Raw genomic sequence first — 16,535 nt, forward strand, 5'->3', positions numbered from 1 at the left:
TAATATCTTGAAATAAAAAATATGATATGGTTAGACCCATAACCAAAATATTGCAGGGTAGGCAAGGGTTACCATGGGACCATCATAGCCACATCAATGTCCCAACTGCCTCTACTTTGTCACACTTTTACAATCTTTCTATCACTATCTCATAGAGATCTATATCTATCTATTTACCTGTTCCAGTGCAGACCTCTAATCCAAACATATAAGAAAAGGAGGGGGAGGCGTAGATGAGACTGCTGTGAAGAACACACCAAACAAGAGGACTGATATGGTATCAATAAATTAGTGATGCAGTCAGGAGCTGACGACTTTGGATCTTTGTGAACTAGAATCTGGAGTTTGTATTGTGTACGTACCGACAATGTCCCTTCCGATGATTCAAATAAGAAGACGGGGCAAGAAAGAGCCATTCTGTGGCCAAGATGCAAAATAGTGACGGGTGACCCCCCCCCCCCTTACACTCCTTTGCTCCCCTTTCACCACCACCACCGACACGATCAATGGCAGCAAGAGGGGTTTTGGCTCTGCCCTTGTCTGAGAGTCGCTCTCACTGCAGTCAATCAGACAGCAGAGTTAGGTATTACAAGGAGCATCCATGTGAACCATTTGCATGTAAACCTTTTAGTGCATCAATAGGTCTTTCTGAATCAGCCCAAAAATCGGATCGGTGAAGACCCACACGGTCTCACCGATCCTCTTAATGCATCTGGCCCTGAAAGAGGTCTTATTGGAGATTTCAGTAATTATGGCTGCTTCTATCCAATTGTATAGAGCTTTCTTGAGTCTGTATTGTATGTTGTAATGATAAGAACATAAGAATATCCTTACTGAGTCAGACCAATGGTCATCAAGCCCAGTAGCCTGTTCTCACGGTGGCCAATTCAGGTCTCTAGTACGTGATCAAAACCCAAGGAGTTGCAACATTCCATACAGAATCCCCAAAGAATAGCGAGATTCTAGAATCCCAGAGAGTAGCAACATTCCATGCTACTGATCCAGAGCAAGCAGTGGCTTCCCCCATGTCTTTCTCAATAACAGACTACGGACCTTTCCTCCAGGAACTCGTCCAAACCTTTCTTAAAACCAGCTACGCTATCCCCGCTTACCACAATCTCTGTCAATACGTTCCAGAGCTTAACTATTCTCTGAGTGAAAAAATATTTCCTCCTATTGGTTTTAACAGTATAAATGCTACACTGCACCTCTTTTAGGCTGCTAATTGCATATATTTTTTTTTTTTTACTTCCACAGCTCATGGAAGAGTTTGCTGAGAAAATGCTGACTGAGAATGATCCTCTCTATCGAGGTACAAAAACAATTCTTGACACGCTAATAAAGTTCAACAGAGACATACCAGAAGTTTCCAAGATGGAATGGATTCTCCACGTTGTTGACAAATCAGACATTAATGCTTATGTGCTTCCAGTAAGCAAAACAAGTATTTTTATGTTGAATAAAATTTGCTATACCGCCAGTTCTTGTGACAGTTTATAGTGGCTAACATGAATAACATACTGAAAAGAACGTCATAAATTATAGGACACACCTAACCCTTATACTCATATGACCATCCATAGACACATAGATGTGATTTGTGACAATGAGAGTCAAGAACTCTTCATTAAGGCCCTAGTTACAGAGCCACCTTAAATGTTTGCAGTGATCAGCAGAAACTGAAAAAAACCCTCTGTGTTTGGAGGCATTCCTGGCAGAACGGGTTACAATAAAATAAACATAAAAATAAAAAATTAGGTACTAGGAAGTTCCCTAATTGTCCCAAAGGCTCACAGTCTAGCTAAAGTACCTGAGAAAACAATTTTTAAATAGTAAAGATATAATAATTCAAATAATAAAAATAAAATCCATTAAACATATTCAGATAGGAAAGATAGAGATACAATCAAGATATGTACAGCCCAAAAAGTATTCAATGAGTAAATTAAATTAAAAAAATTATATATATATATATATATATAAAATAAAGTAAATGCCAGTCAGTCAATAGGATCTGATGTTAGAAGCCTCAAACGGCCAACCGCCATCATCACCAGACCACTCCCAAAGATCTCAGGGTCCCTCCAGTGAACAGGCCAGTTCCCAGGCAGGACGACTGCTCCTTCAGCTGCACACAGGATCCTTCCGGGGCCGTCCTCTCCTCAGACGCACCACCTCCGAGCCCACTCCAGTGTGCCAGTTAATGGAGAGGCCATTGCCACACCGTACTTGTAAGGCAAATTCTCACCCATTCTACATGCACTTCCTTGTTAGTGGTTAAATGCAGCATACTAACAGTTAATATGCTGTGTTAGTGTCTGTATTATACTGTGTATGATACATATCAACATTAATATGAAGTCAATCTATTATTGCTAATCACACCATACTTGTGAAAATGCTTGTAAAATTGCTTGCAAACAATAGGAGGAAAAAGACCTCAGATACCCAAGTAGTAGCAAAAAAATATCCAAAGCACGAGACAAAAAACAGCTACATTTTTAAATGGGTTAAGCATAATCATAGGTGAAAACCTCCCCCCAAAATTCAAACTTATATCATCTATGATACACAGTTACTATACTTGAATAGAATTCACTGGTTAGCATAGCTGTGTTTAAGAAAGGTTTGGACAAGTTATTGGAGGAAAAGTCTACTACTAATACTTATCATTTATATAGCTCTACCAGACATACACGGCACTGTACACCAAAACATAGGCATGACAGTCTCTGCTCAAAAGAGTTTACAATCTAGTAAAGGCAGACAACTGGACAAAAAGGTGCATCTATATAGGGTGCTCAGGTGGAGGGATTACAGACGGAACGATAAGGCAGACATGGGTGCTTAGCAGGTGAGTTGGAATTTGGAATTGAAAGCAACTTCAAAGAAGTGGGCTTTGAGTCTGGTTTGAATACTACAGAGGATAGAGCTTGACATACCAAGTCAGGCAATTTGTTCCAGGCATACGGTGCAGCAAAGTAGAAAGGGTGGACTCTGGAGCTGGCCATAGAGGAGAAGGGTACAGACAAGAGAGACTCACCCAATGAACTGAGTTCCCGGGGCTATTGAAACAGAACTTGGGGAAGCCACTGCTTTCTCTGTGATTGGTAGCATGGAATGTTGCTGTTGTTTGGATTTCTGCCAGGTACTGTGTCCTGGATTGGTTACTGTTGGAAACAGGAAACGGCGCGAGATGGATCATTGGTCTGATCCACTATGGCTGTTCTTACATTCTCAACTATTATGAAAAGTATGAGCTGAGTTCAGATATATAAACACACATGCATCATATCTTTTTTTTTTTCTCATATTATTATTATTTTTTTCTCATATTATGTTATATTAAGGCAATTGCAGACGGTGCAGAATACAGCCCTGAGACTTGTCTATTCACTAAAAAAATATGACCATATCACAGAGGCATACCATGACTCGCATTGGCTTCCAATAGAAGTGAGAGTGAACTTCAAATTCTACTGCTTACTTTACAAGGCTATCATAAGAACATAACATAAGAACATAAGCAATGCCTCTGCCGGGTCAGACCCGAGGTCCATCGCGCCCAGCAGTCCGCTCACGCGGCGGCCCAACAGGTCCAGGACCTGTGCAGTAACCCTCTATCTAAACCCCTCTATCCCCTTTTCCAACAGGAAATTGTCCAATCCTTTCTTAAACCCCAGTACCGTACTCTGCCCTATTACGTCCTCTGGAAGCGCATTCCAGGTATCCACCACCCGCTGAGTAAAGAAAAACTTCCTAGCATTTGTTTTGAATCTATCCCCTTCCAATTTTTCCGAATGCCCTCTTGTTCTTTTATGTTTTGAAAATTTGAAGAATCTATCTCTCTCTACTTTCTCTATGCCCTTCATGATCTTGTAGGTTTCTATCATGTCTCCTCTGAGTCTCCGCTTTTCCAGGGAGAAGAGCTCCAGCCTCTCCAATCTTTCAGTGTATGAAAGGTTTTCCATGCCCTTAATCATTCGTGTCGCTCTCCTCTGGACCCTCTCAAGTATTGCCATATCCTTCTTAAGGTACGGTGACCAATACTGAACACAGTACTCCAGGTGCGGGCGCACCATTGCCCGATACAACGGCAGGATGACTTCTTTTGTTCTGGTCATAATACCATTTTTAATAATACCCAACATTCTGTTTGCCTTCTTCGCGGCTGCTGCGCATTGCGCCGTTGACTTCATTGTTGTATCCACCAGTACACCCAAATCTCTTTCAAGGTTACTTCCCTCTAATACTAATCCCCCCATTTGGTAGCTGAACATCGGGTTCTTTCTCCCTATATGCATGACCTTGCATTTCCCTACATTGAATTTCATCTACCATTTATTCGCCCACTCCTCCAGTTTGTTTAGGTCCCTTTGTAGGTCCTCACACTCTTCCGTAGGAAGCCCAACCTACTGGAATAACAGACTAAATCATTCCTCCTCAATCAGACACAGAAGAACACATTCACTATTCTATTACCCACCATCCAAAAATGTCAAACGAAAAAAACTTTATGACAACCTAATAGCCTCCAAAGCAGCTAAGTTGGACAAACAACTCACCACTCTGTTATCTTCATCCACAGATTACAAAACCTTCAAGAAAGAAATTAAAATCATACTCTTCAAAAAAACACGTTAAACCATCCAGCACAAAAATCCTAACCCAACATCCAACACTCTATAAACCCTTAGTACTCTCTAATTTTTCTAGTCACCAAACATTATCTAAAACCCATAATTCTCCCTTAAAATTTTATCTCATCGTTTAATCTATTACTTCAAAGTTGAAATGTAATTCTTGTTTTAGTTTGGATGTAATCCGCCTTGAACCGCAAGGTAATGGCGGAATAGAAATCACTAATGTAATGTAATATTTCTCTGCTTTCAGAATGGGCATGTATTTGTTTTCACTGGCTTATTGCAAGCAATGGAAGATATTCATCAACTGTCATGTATTTTGGGACATGAAATTGCTCATGTTGTATTAGAGCACGTGGTAAGTGCTTCTTTGTTAATTAAATGAAGTCTGAAATGCTCCGATACTAAAACAATGAAATATCATGGGGTGATAGTGTGGGTTATTCCAAATATTTACATAGACATTCTCTCAGGCAGCCCATCACGTGACAAAGTCTAGCAAAGTTTGCAGGTAGCATATGAACAGTGAATGCTGCCTATGCTTTGAGAAAAGCCGCAACACTTACATTAAGAAATATTTTGGAGGATTGAGATAGCAGAGCTCTTTGTATGGTTTCTATAGAACATCAACCGCCTAAGTCAGGGATGTAGAAGTTTAGATTTCAAGTACGGTAAACGGGTCTGGTTTACAGGATATACCTAATGAATATGCATGAGAACTTCCACTGTATGCAGCTCTAATGCATATTTATTATGGGTATCCTAAAAACCTGACCTATTTGTGGCACTTAAGGCATGAATTCCTGCATCCCTGTCTTATGGTTTATTAAAAGCAGTGTTGCAGTGAGGGAAGTTTGCACCCGGGGCGAAGGCTCGTAACATCACTGTGTCTTGCCGTGCCACGTGCCCCCTCGATGCATCCTTCCCCATGGCCCTCCTCTTTGTACCTCTTCAAATCTTTGCCGGCCACAAGCAACATCTCTTATCTGCTACTTGCCCCAGCTTTATTCTTCCCTCTGATGTCACGTCTTGGTTGCCATGAACAGGAAGTGACATCAGAGGGAGGGATGAGACTGGTGTGAGATGCTGCTTATATCTGGCAAAGACTAGAAAAGGTATGGGGCATGTATTTAACTTGGTGTGGGGCCCATTGGCATCTTTTATTGCTTCTATATAGTTGTCATTTCTCTTTAATTTTTGTCTGATTTCCTTACACATCCAGGGTGGATTACTATTTTAAATAAGAGTGGGCTATTGGAAGGATAATTGCATTTATATTATTGATTAAGTAAAGGGGGTGGGGCGAAAAGATTACTTCCGAATATTTGTAAGTTCAAAGTGCTTTTCTTGATTTGTTATATGTTCAGATTCATATGTATTGCACTGTTACTACTTCAAAATCAATAAAGATTAATTAAAAAAAAAAGAGGTATGGGGAATGGGGGAAAGGTGCTAGAGCCCCTACCAAGGTGGCGTCCAGAGTGATCTGCCCCCCCTTGCCCTGCCTTACTACGTCAGCGATTAAAACTGTATGAATCGCCTTTTCTCAATAAGATAACAAGGCGATAGACATCAGTAAAACAAAAAAAGAAAGTTGGAAAGGAACACCATCAATTGTAAAGAGAGGGAGAGAGAACATATTAATTACATTAGTGATTTCTATTCCGCTTGTACCTTGCATACGTTATCCAATGACAAGCAGGCAGCATATTCTCACTTGTGAGTGACAACATCCACGGAGCCCGGCATGGATATTGCAAAATTGTAATGTCACTTTAAAAGTCTCGAGACGGCCTTTACCGTGCAATTGTCGATGCCTTCTTGCCCGATGTTGGCTTGTTGGACCAGTTTTCTGTGGATCTGAGAAGCTGTTTCTTGAGTTTTTCTAAGCTCATCAAACTTCTATGACTTTTTTCTGTCTTTCTGTTTTTTGCCTTTATTGTTATCAAATTTTTCAATTTTATTACTTTATCTTTCATTCGTTGTAAAAAAAAATTTGATTTTTCTATGTTTTTTTTTACTTTCGGGATGTCAGATTCTTTCCAGCCTGTTTTCAGGCTGGGAAAATCGATCTATTTTCGGCTTACCATTAACTTGAACTCCCCAGACCATAAGAGTCCTTTGACTTCACGTTGGTGGTTTTTCCTTCAATGTCAAAGGCATGGTTTCAAGGTGGCTTCAAGTTATGCACTTGGTACAAAAGGACCATTTCGGGTACAGACCCGCATAATTGGTATGTCCAATAACTAGGTTCTGAGCACTGAGACATTACCTGCCTGCTCTATTTAAAACTGCAGAAGAGTTCGCTTAAAGTCAGGAAGTTGCAGTACAAAAAACTTTTCGGGTCAACATCATTTGCATCGAGAACAGCTGGAGACTCTGATGCCAATGCTCAACATCCAGCAACTCCAGCATCAACATTGGCACTGATGGCAGTCTTTCTCAAATCCAACTTGTCCAATCGTTGTCCTTGTCCAGGCTACAATCTGCCCTATATTATTTTTATGTTATATTTTATAAATTTTAGTATTGTAAACCGGCCAGATACTTGTCGATGGTCGGTATATCAAATTATAAATAAACTTGGAAACTCCTCTTCTTCATCAGTGCTACCTGCTTTAGGGGAAGCTCGTAAGAAAGCTAAGAAACGTAAACACCTTTTCGTCTCAAGATAGGCATTGTCTCAAGCATAGTCACCATCGATGCACACCAAGCATCGATGCTCCGATCCAAGATAGCTTTTGCTTGAACATCAAGGTTCTTGATGCCTCGACACTCAACACAACCTGCGCCTAATGTTCTCTTGTCAACATCGGTACTGGCGACATCTCTGCAAGAACAGCTTAGCATGCTGTTGCAGAAAGAACTAGCTGGGCCACTGCAGGTGCACTTGGTGCCAGTTTCTTCTTCCATACCCACAGCCTCATCTCAGTCCGAGTAATACCCAAGGCACTGAGGCATGCATCATCATCTAAGGAATGCAATTCAAAATAACACTCTTGACACTCTTCCCAGCCCGAGCATAGCAAAAGAACAAACAGTCTGTCAGCCATGTGGAAAAGGTTCTCTTGATGACAGGAGTTCCAAGTCTGTTTGGATCAAAAGACAAGAACAGTTGAGTGGAAGCTCTGTGAAATTTGGTGCAATCTAAGTAATAAACAAGAGCACATTTACAGTAGAATACATGGCATGCCATTTCACCACGGTAAGAATGTGGCCTTGGAAAGAAGATCGGGAGAACAATTGACTGATTTAGATGAAACTCCGAAACGATCTTCAGGAGGAGCCTGGGATGAGTGCGAAGAACTACTCTATCATGGCAGAATGTTGTATAAGGTGGATCTGACACAAGAGACTGAAGTTCGCCAACTTGACGTGCAGATGTGAGAGCAATAAGGAAGGTTACTTTCCAAGTGAGATGTTTAAGGGATAAAGACGAGAGTGGTTCAAAAGGAAACTTCATCAGGGTGGAAAGGATAACATTAAGGTCTATACTCTTCCTTCCACTAAAGATATCAATGATAGATGCACATTGTTAATAGGGAACACCTACTGTCCTATCACCAAGCATATTACATAAACAGATTAGTGATACCAGGTCATATGTATATGAGAACTGTATCTGTTTGTAGTAAACCACCCGGTTAAAAAAATTTGATCGTGGTTAATTGCATTTTTATACACTGACATGGAAGAATCCCACCCCCCATCCCCACTACTTTATGTAGAGCCACCCTGGGCCTACTTTAAGGATGCCCTTGTCTAGGGCAGAGCAGACTGGAACAATCCCCAGTGGCTCCTGCCTGTACCTCTTCTGGATTCAAAATGACTGCTTGTAGTGGTAGTCTTGTGTTACTACAGTTAGAATGCAAGACCCTAACAGTAGTACCAGTAGACCAGTGGTCTCCAACTCCAACCCTTTGCAGGGCCACATTTTGGATTTTTAGGTGCTTGGAGAGCCTCAGAAAAAATAGATAATGTCTTATTAAAGAAATGACAATTTTGCATGAGGTAAAACTCTTTATAGTTTATAAATCATTCCTTTTGGCTAAGTCTTAGGGCTCCTTTTACAAAGATGCGCTAGCGTTTTTAGCGCATGCACTGGATTAGCGTGCGCTAGCTGAAAAATTACCGCTTGCTTAAAAGGAGGCGGTAGCGGCTAGCGCGCACGGTAATTTAGCGTGCACTTTTCCGCGCTTTAAGGCCCTAATGCACTTTTGTAAAAGGAGCCCTTAATAATAATATTGTAATTTATAGCTAAAGAGACATGATCAAAAAACTGTGTTTTTTTTTTACTTTTGTGATTACGATAAACATACCAAGGGCCTCAAAATAGTACCTGGCGGGCCGCGAGTTTGAGACCACTGCAGTAGACTATTGTTACAAATCATATACAGACCTGCACGGGCAGGAAATTGCTGCTGTCTGCCCTACCCTAGATCACCAGGGCTTCCTTAAGGTATGCCTGGGGGTAGGGGGAGGGTTCCTTGTGTGGCTTCATGAAGGAAGGGATGCTCAAAGCTGCAGAAGTCAGCATTAATGGGACTGTTGATTTTAATTGCAGTTATGGTATGTGCATTAACCACGATCATTAATGGTAATTTAATCAACATTAATGAAAACCAGTGTAAAAGAAAAAGTCTTCAGCTTTGTAATTGAATTTTTTTTTTCTTTCCTATTGAGTAAAAGCCCAAAATTATTCTGATTCTGTAAGGGTTTTGGCTTTCCAACTTCAGTAGCAAACATTTTCCAGTCACCCATCAGTTATTTCAGGCTGGAATACATATATACGATTCTAAAACCCTTTATATATTTTTTTTATTTAAGTGACATTTCGTGCATTTAAATTCAGCTCATGTTTGGAATATATGAATGTTCTAAAGCATTGTTTGTTTATTCCAGCTGAATGTAGCATTCCACCAGCACGCTGTTCTTGCATGCATAACCCATTTTGTCCGTGCCTGTCAGATCAGAGTCCTAGCAAAGACATCCTTTATATTCCTAAGCAGTGCCCTAAACAAGGAACGGAAGTCCCATTGTTCATTGTGTCGCTGCGGCTTCATGTACCACAGCCACCCTGTTTTATTTTATTTACAGAATGTCCTGGCTTTATTGCTCTGACATTTTGTTCTCGCTATTCTCCAGGTTGCCTGTCTCCATGTCTGGAATTGTTCTGCAAGCTTGAGATTTTGAATAATGATGTGGCACTGATGATATGCATAAACATCGCACTGCCTTGACGGGCATATTGTCTGGTCTCTTTAAACATTTGTTTATTGGGGCATGCACATATCTGTTGAAACTAGGTCTCAGAAATTGCTTTTTAGTCTGGCTTTGAATTTTTAGAAAGATAGGGCTCCTTTTATCAAGCTGTGCTAGCAGTAGGTTTTGGCCAGCGCGGGGGTTAACGCGTGATGAAAAGTCACGTGCGTTAACCCCGCTTGCGCGGCTTGATAAAAGGAGCCCATAGCCACTCTCTTTACAGTGATTGTCATGTCAACAGAATGCCATGTGGTAAATATTTATGGTGGGCTAGCTTTATTCTGTTTATTGCATTTGTGTTTAAATCTCTTTATTGAAGGAAGTACAGTTAAACAACATAGCAAGAATACAAAAGATTAGTCAAATTAAATGTATAAATACAACATCCACTAGACTAGACAACAACCTGAACTTTACTTTCACCATTTTCCATCCTTCCTGCACTGCCCCTGCCACCTCCAAATGTCAACTCCTGTAGTATGATTCTTCCAATCCCTCTTAGCAGAGGTAAAAGCATGGAGGGGCATAATCGAAAGGGACGTCTAAGTCCGTTTACGTCCATCTCGCAAGTCGTCCAAAGTGAAAAACAGCTTAAGACACATTTTCGAAAGATACGTCCAACTTTTTTGTCGTTTCGAAAATCGTCTAATTATTCGTCCTGCCGATCTGATCGTGCAAGCCACTAAATCGATTATCTTTATACCACATTTTCGGCCAACTTTCCATCCAAGTCCAAAACACCTAGAACTAGCCCTGTTGGATGTGGGAGGGGTCTGCAAAGTGATGGACTGCACACCCAGACATGCCACCTAAATAGTGCACTGCTGTGAACTTCACAAAAAGGGTGCCTTGTCTTCTCCTCCCTACAGCTCCCTTATAGGTTACAGTGAGCCCTCAAACCACTTCCAGAATCCCCTAGGCCCACTTATCTGCCACCCCAATAGCCCTTATGGCTGCAGGAGCCACTTATATGCCAGTAAAAAAGGGTTTTGGGGGGTGTTTAGGGCAGTGCACATTTTTAAGTATCAATGCAGTGATTACAGGGGCTTATGGGCATGGGTCCTCCTCTCCATGAGTTCCTAACCCACCCTCAAGACAGTTTCTAGGTGGTTCACATCGAAAGAAGGCTGGACATTCAGCAAATTACAAATGCGTGAAGGGAATGTTACAGAAGAGAAGGGTTGAAAGGAAGGGAATGTAAGAGGGGTTGGGATTGCCTGAGAGATTGCTTCGGGTTTGTAGGGGGAAAATGCATAGAGCGAAGGTCGGTCTGTTTAGGTGTTGAATTTGTCAAACAGAGTGGTTTTGATAGATTTTCGGAATGCGTTGTAGGTCTGTCTGGTTTTCTTTATGTGGTTTCCCAGCCAGGATTGTTATCTGTTAGCTTTGACCATAAAGGTTCCATAAGCAATTTTTTTAAAGAGCAAAACAATAAACATTGGATGAATGGATAAAACTGCATTGTCCTCACCTGTATTATTTCATAAGTAAGCAGAATAAGGATTGTTTCTAGGGGAAGTTCGTGTCCATGCTTCCTTTGCTCTACCTGCTCTGAAGGATAAATAGAAGTATTTGGGTTCTAATGGTACTTAATCTTGCACGTGCAATTTTAAAAAATGAGAAAAAAATATATATTTCGTAAGCAAACTGATTTTTGTGTTTTCAGGCAGAGAAGGGCAGCGTAGCCCACCTTCTGGACTTCCTGCTTCTCATTTTTCTTATGATGATTTGGGCAGTCTGTCCCATGGATAGTCTTGCAATCTTAGGGCAGTGGATCCAGTCAAAATTGAAAGAGGTAAGGATTAAGTGACGAGAGGAATTTGTTTTCACACCACATCTAAGAGATTTCTGTTTAAAATGCTGCATTGAGTAAGGGAAATGCTTTGGATATACTAACTTTCAGTGGTGCAATATTATATTCAGGTAATTTCTTATTTATTTATTTGATTAGTTTTATATCCCTTCCTTTCCAACAAGCTCAGAACAGGTAATAAAACAGACCAACAAATTATGACTTTACATGTGTACAGAAACATTAGATATACAGAGGCGACCTGGAGGGCTTCCAGGTTAAGTTTTTGTACCTGGGACAATGAAGGGTTGCCCAGAGTCGCAAGAAACTGCAATGGGAATCGAACCCATTTCCCCTGCTTCTCAGCCCACTAAACTAACCATTAAGTCACTCTTCCACTACACTCATTGAGTAAATGTATTGTGAATTGTCTCCCATAAGACTTCTTGCAGAATTTCATATCCCTTTTTCTGGATAAGCTGTCATGAAAGTGAGCCAAAATAATGTGGTCAAATCATTCTGATGATTGTCTGAAACAAAAGTGCTCTCCCTCTGCCTCTGAAATACTGTTTCTGTGGTTTTACTGCATGTTTTTGTAAAAATATGCCTATTGTAAAACAGCAGCCCATGCTAAAAATGAAACACATAGGGCTCCTTTTACTAAGCCACGTTAGAGCTTTAACGCGTTGAATAGCACGTGCTAAAGTGCCGCGCGCGCTAGACCTTAACGCCAGCATTGAGCGTTTTTAGCACGTGCTAAAATGCTGCGTATGCTAAAAAAGCTAACGCAGTTTAGTTAAAGGAGCCCATAAAATACATTAAAAACAAATTGAATATTGTCCATGCACAGGTCTTTTTCTTTCCATATGTTTTTTTTTTTTTTTTTAATTTATAAACTTGATTGGTGAGGCCCGACTTTAGTGCAGGAAGAGGCGGTCGGAGCATACAGCGAGTGATTTCCTTCACTCGCCAGCGCTCTGGCTGCTCTTTCCTGCCTCTCCAGCTGTCCTCTTCTGGTCGGGGTCGGCAAATACCGCGAATGACTTGGACCGCGAACTGCCGACCGCGAATGACCTGGGGAACACTGTACATTCATATCGTATGCTTTGAGTGTATCTCAGAAGGGAAGGGGAAGATGCCTTAAGGTTGATAGCGAATAAAATGTTGCATCGTTATTGGATTTTTGATTTAATCAAGTATTAACAATGAACGTGACTAAGCTGCAACCAAAATGAAAACCACTCTTCCGCGATTATATTAAATATAGCTGCCTATTTGTGGTTGGTAGTGTGGCAAATTGCTGACTGCCCTACTTGATCATGGAGTGTAACCTAGTGGTAGCCTAATGGTTATTGCAACAAATTGAAATCCTGGGAAACTGGGTTCAAATTCCCACTAACTCCTGATGACTCTGGGTAAGTCACGTAACCCTTGATTGCCTCAGGTGCAAAAACCTACCCGGTAGATTGAGAGCTCACCTGCGTACAATGTTGACAGCACTGTGAATATCTAGAAGCGCTATAGAAATAGTTGGTGGTAGTAGTAACCTACACGGAGTAGACGTTGTGGCTCTGGCTGCCTTAATGGACTGGATGGACTGTGAGTGCCTTTATCTGCCATCATTTATTGTGTTTCGTGTTAGATACACTAAAGATCACATGCTTTTCTGTATTATCAAATTTGTATAATGGAAAAAGACTATTTTCATGACCTAACTTGTGAAGGGTTTTTTTTTTTCCCCAGTTTATGTTTTTGAGGCCATACAGCAGAACGTTGGAGGCTGAAGCTGACAGAGTTGGCCTGCAGATGGCTGCTAAGGTAAGCAGACGATTTTTGGAGTAACATGATGTCGACTCTGAATAAAAGACTTTCTGGGGGATGCACTAAAGTCATCGATCGTCGCTAAACCTGCTAAAGCTTTAGCGATGATCGCTGATAACCAACACCGATGCACAAAATGGCCCACCGTGTGTTTTTTTTACAATCAATCACCCATTTTCCGATACGGCCATGTAAATTAGTAAAACCCCATGCAAAATAGCCACGCGACTGATGCACTAACATCGCTTGGCTTGTTAGCATCGGGTTTTACCGATTGTAAAAACCGATTGCTCTAGACCTGTCGGTAACTTTTTTTCATTTTTTTCTTTATGGGACAGATATTTTGCACGTGTAATATGCGCAAAATATCTGTGCTATTTAAAAAAAAACAAAAGAAAAAACAAACAAACAGGCAGACCTGTCAGTAACAGTGTGGAGGAGAGTGTGGTGCAGTGGTTAGAGCTACAGCCTCAGCACCCTGAGGTTGTGAGTTCAAATCCCATGCTGCTCCTTGTGACCCTGGGCAAGTCACTTAATCCTCTACTGCCTCAGATACATTAGATAGATTATGAGCACATTGGAATAGATAGAGAAAATGCTTGAAGTTCCTGGATCTAAACTGCTTTGAGTGTGGTTGTAAAAACTGCAAAAAAAAGTCAGTATACAAGTCCCAATTGATAGGTCTAGCTGTTTTTGGTTTTTTTTCAATGGCACAGATATTTTGCGTGTATTACATATGCAAAATATCTGTCCCATAAAGGAAAAAATGAGAAAAGTTCCCCACTGCCGACAATGGCATGATCTCTGACAAACATGTCCCCCCCCGAACCCCCATAAAATGGCAGAAGGGATGCCCATTCCCTCTTGCCATCTTGATTGACCCCCCCCGCTCCACAGCAAAATGGCAATAGGGATGCCCACTCCCTCCTGCCATGAAGGACCTCCCCCCACCCCGATAAAATAGCAAGAAAGATGCCCATTGCCTCCTGCCATCTCAATTGACTCCCCACCCTCCGCCCCGCAGGAAAATGGCAAAAGGGATGCCCACTCCCTCCTTCCACCAGAGGCCCCCTTCCCTTCGAGGCCCCCCGCCCCTATACCTTTTAAAAGTTGGGAGCAGGAGGGGTGCTCAGTACCTCCTGCTCCTCCTCCTGCCGCTGCCGACAATGCTGGGCTTTAGGCCCCTCCCTAGTGCATCATGCGGCATGCCGCGATAATCACTCTGACGCCCATAAGGATTCAATGGGCATCAGAGCGTTTGCTGTGTGGCCTTTGTAAAAGGGGGGGGGAGGTAAGCTAGGTGCCGGTGCGCCGATGTAGGCACACTTTATAAAATTTGGATATAAGTGATCAGCAGCACAGTTAAAACCCAAAGTTGTTTCAATAAACACTTTATAATTCAAATAGTGGTACGGGATGTCTGAGAGAGCCATAATAGAAATAAAATTATATTGAAAATATTTTTCCACCGAAGAGATTTTACTAACGATATTGCACTGAGAGATAATTAGGCGCAAAAATAGCCCAACATAAAGATACGTTGGGATCTCATGAGACTTCAGTTGGTTGGATTAGGGTTAAAGAGCTTAGTCAATATTTGGCGCTATTTAGATGGCCAGGAACGGCTCCCAGCTGTCTAACTATCACATAGCTGAATATCCCAGTCTCCAGATTGGCAGTAGCTGGATACGATCTCCTGCAATCTAAATATGAGCCTGTAGGTCTGTTTGAACACCTTTCATGCAGAAAAATAGATAACTTTAGAAATAGCGCCATCTAGTGAAAATAGTTGGTGCTAGGTAATGCAATGCTTTTTTTTCTGTGCCGTATGTAAAGAGAACACACGAGAACTAATCTAATGGGAGTAAAGAGGTTTTTAAAAAAAAAAAAAAATTAGGTTCTTTATAATCTGAATATGTATTATAATATCCAAGAAACAAAAAACAGGAAGAAAAAATCCCAACAAAGAGTACATAAATCCAAATAAGTAGGGATGGAAAATCAACACAGCTTGGGATAGTTGTCCAAATATGAAAATTTATTGCAGCACACTAACTGGACCCAACACAGTCCGTGTTCATTACCTGCATTTTTAAACTGGATTTGTTAGGAAGAGAGTTAAAAAAAAAAAATCAGATATTTATGTTACTGTTTAGCATAGCATCTTGGAAGAAACTGCCCTTTATATTTCAAGTCTGACAGCATATGAGATATTGTTGAAAGCTCTGAGGCAAACTCTGTTGAGCTGAAACATGGACTGTGCCAGGGCCATTTGGTATGCTGTAATACATTTTTCAAATTTAGACAATTATCCCAAGCCGTGTTAGTTTTCCATCCCAACTTTTTTATTATTTATTTATTTTTTATAATATACTTCTTTTGACCTGGCAGGTTCATTCTGATTCTTTCTGGGGCTCCAGCTTAATCAGATCTGCCCTCTGTTCGCTACTTTGCCATGAGCTTTTATTGCGCTGTATAAAATAGAAGAAAAATCTCTGGATAGCTGCTGCTTTTTGTTAACTTTTCAGCAGGTGCCAGAAGGCAAACCAGGTTGCAGCTGAGCTGGACGACAAAAAGAGCAAGAAGAAACTAATGGGTCAAACAAAATGAAAGTGCAATTAAAAAAATAAAAATTAGAGCCAAAACCTTAAGGATTGATATTCAGCGTGAATCACCTGGCCAAAAGCGGCTACTGGCCAGTTAATTTGCCTGTTTGGAGCTCACCCAGTCAGTGTCAGCAGCACGTAGCCAGCTAGCATTGCTGAAAATAACTGAACTTAAAACTGGCTGTTTTGTTGATGTTCTAAGGGCAGAGTCAGCACTTGCTGGTTAAGTGCTGATATTCAGTATTTAACCAGCCAGGGTAACTGCATAAATGGAACCACTTAAGTCAGTCCTATTTTTATGCGGTAACCCTTAGTTAATTGCTGACTATCGCACTTAACCAGCTATATGTTAGCCAGCTTCAGAAATTCAGTGCCGGTCCCCGGACATGGTACGACATTGAATTTTCGGGT

The 16,535-nt window shown here is 41.2% G+C and overlaps 1 protein-coding gene across 3 annotated transcripts in view; it reads left to right on the top strand.

Annotated features, from left to right (window-relative positions):
• Positions 1 to 16,535, top strand: part of OMA1 (OMA1 zinc metallopeptidase) — a 61,399-nt gene that overhangs the window by 17,148 nt on the left and 27,716 nt on the right. For all 3 annotated transcript variants that reach the window (XM_033915773.1, XM_033915774.1, XM_033915775.1), the window contains 4 exons: positions 1,258 to 1,431; positions 4,894 to 5,001; positions 11,572 to 11,700; positions 13,441 to 13,515. In XM_033915773.1, the coding sequence (XP_033771664.1) occupies positions 1,258 to 1,431; positions 4,894 to 5,001; positions 11,572 to 11,700; positions 13,441 to 13,515 (486 nt within the window). The remainder of the gene's footprint in view (positions 1 to 1,257; positions 1,432 to 4,893; positions 5,002 to 11,571; positions 11,701 to 13,440; positions 13,516 to 16,535) is intronic.

This window comes from Geotrypetes seraphini, chromosome 12 (assembly GCF_902459505.1).
Source record: "Geotrypetes seraphini chromosome 12, aGeoSer1.1, whole genome shotgun sequence".
Lineage (NCBI taxonomy): Eukaryota > Metazoa > Chordata > Amphibia > Gymnophiona > Dermophiidae > Geotrypetes > Geotrypetes seraphini.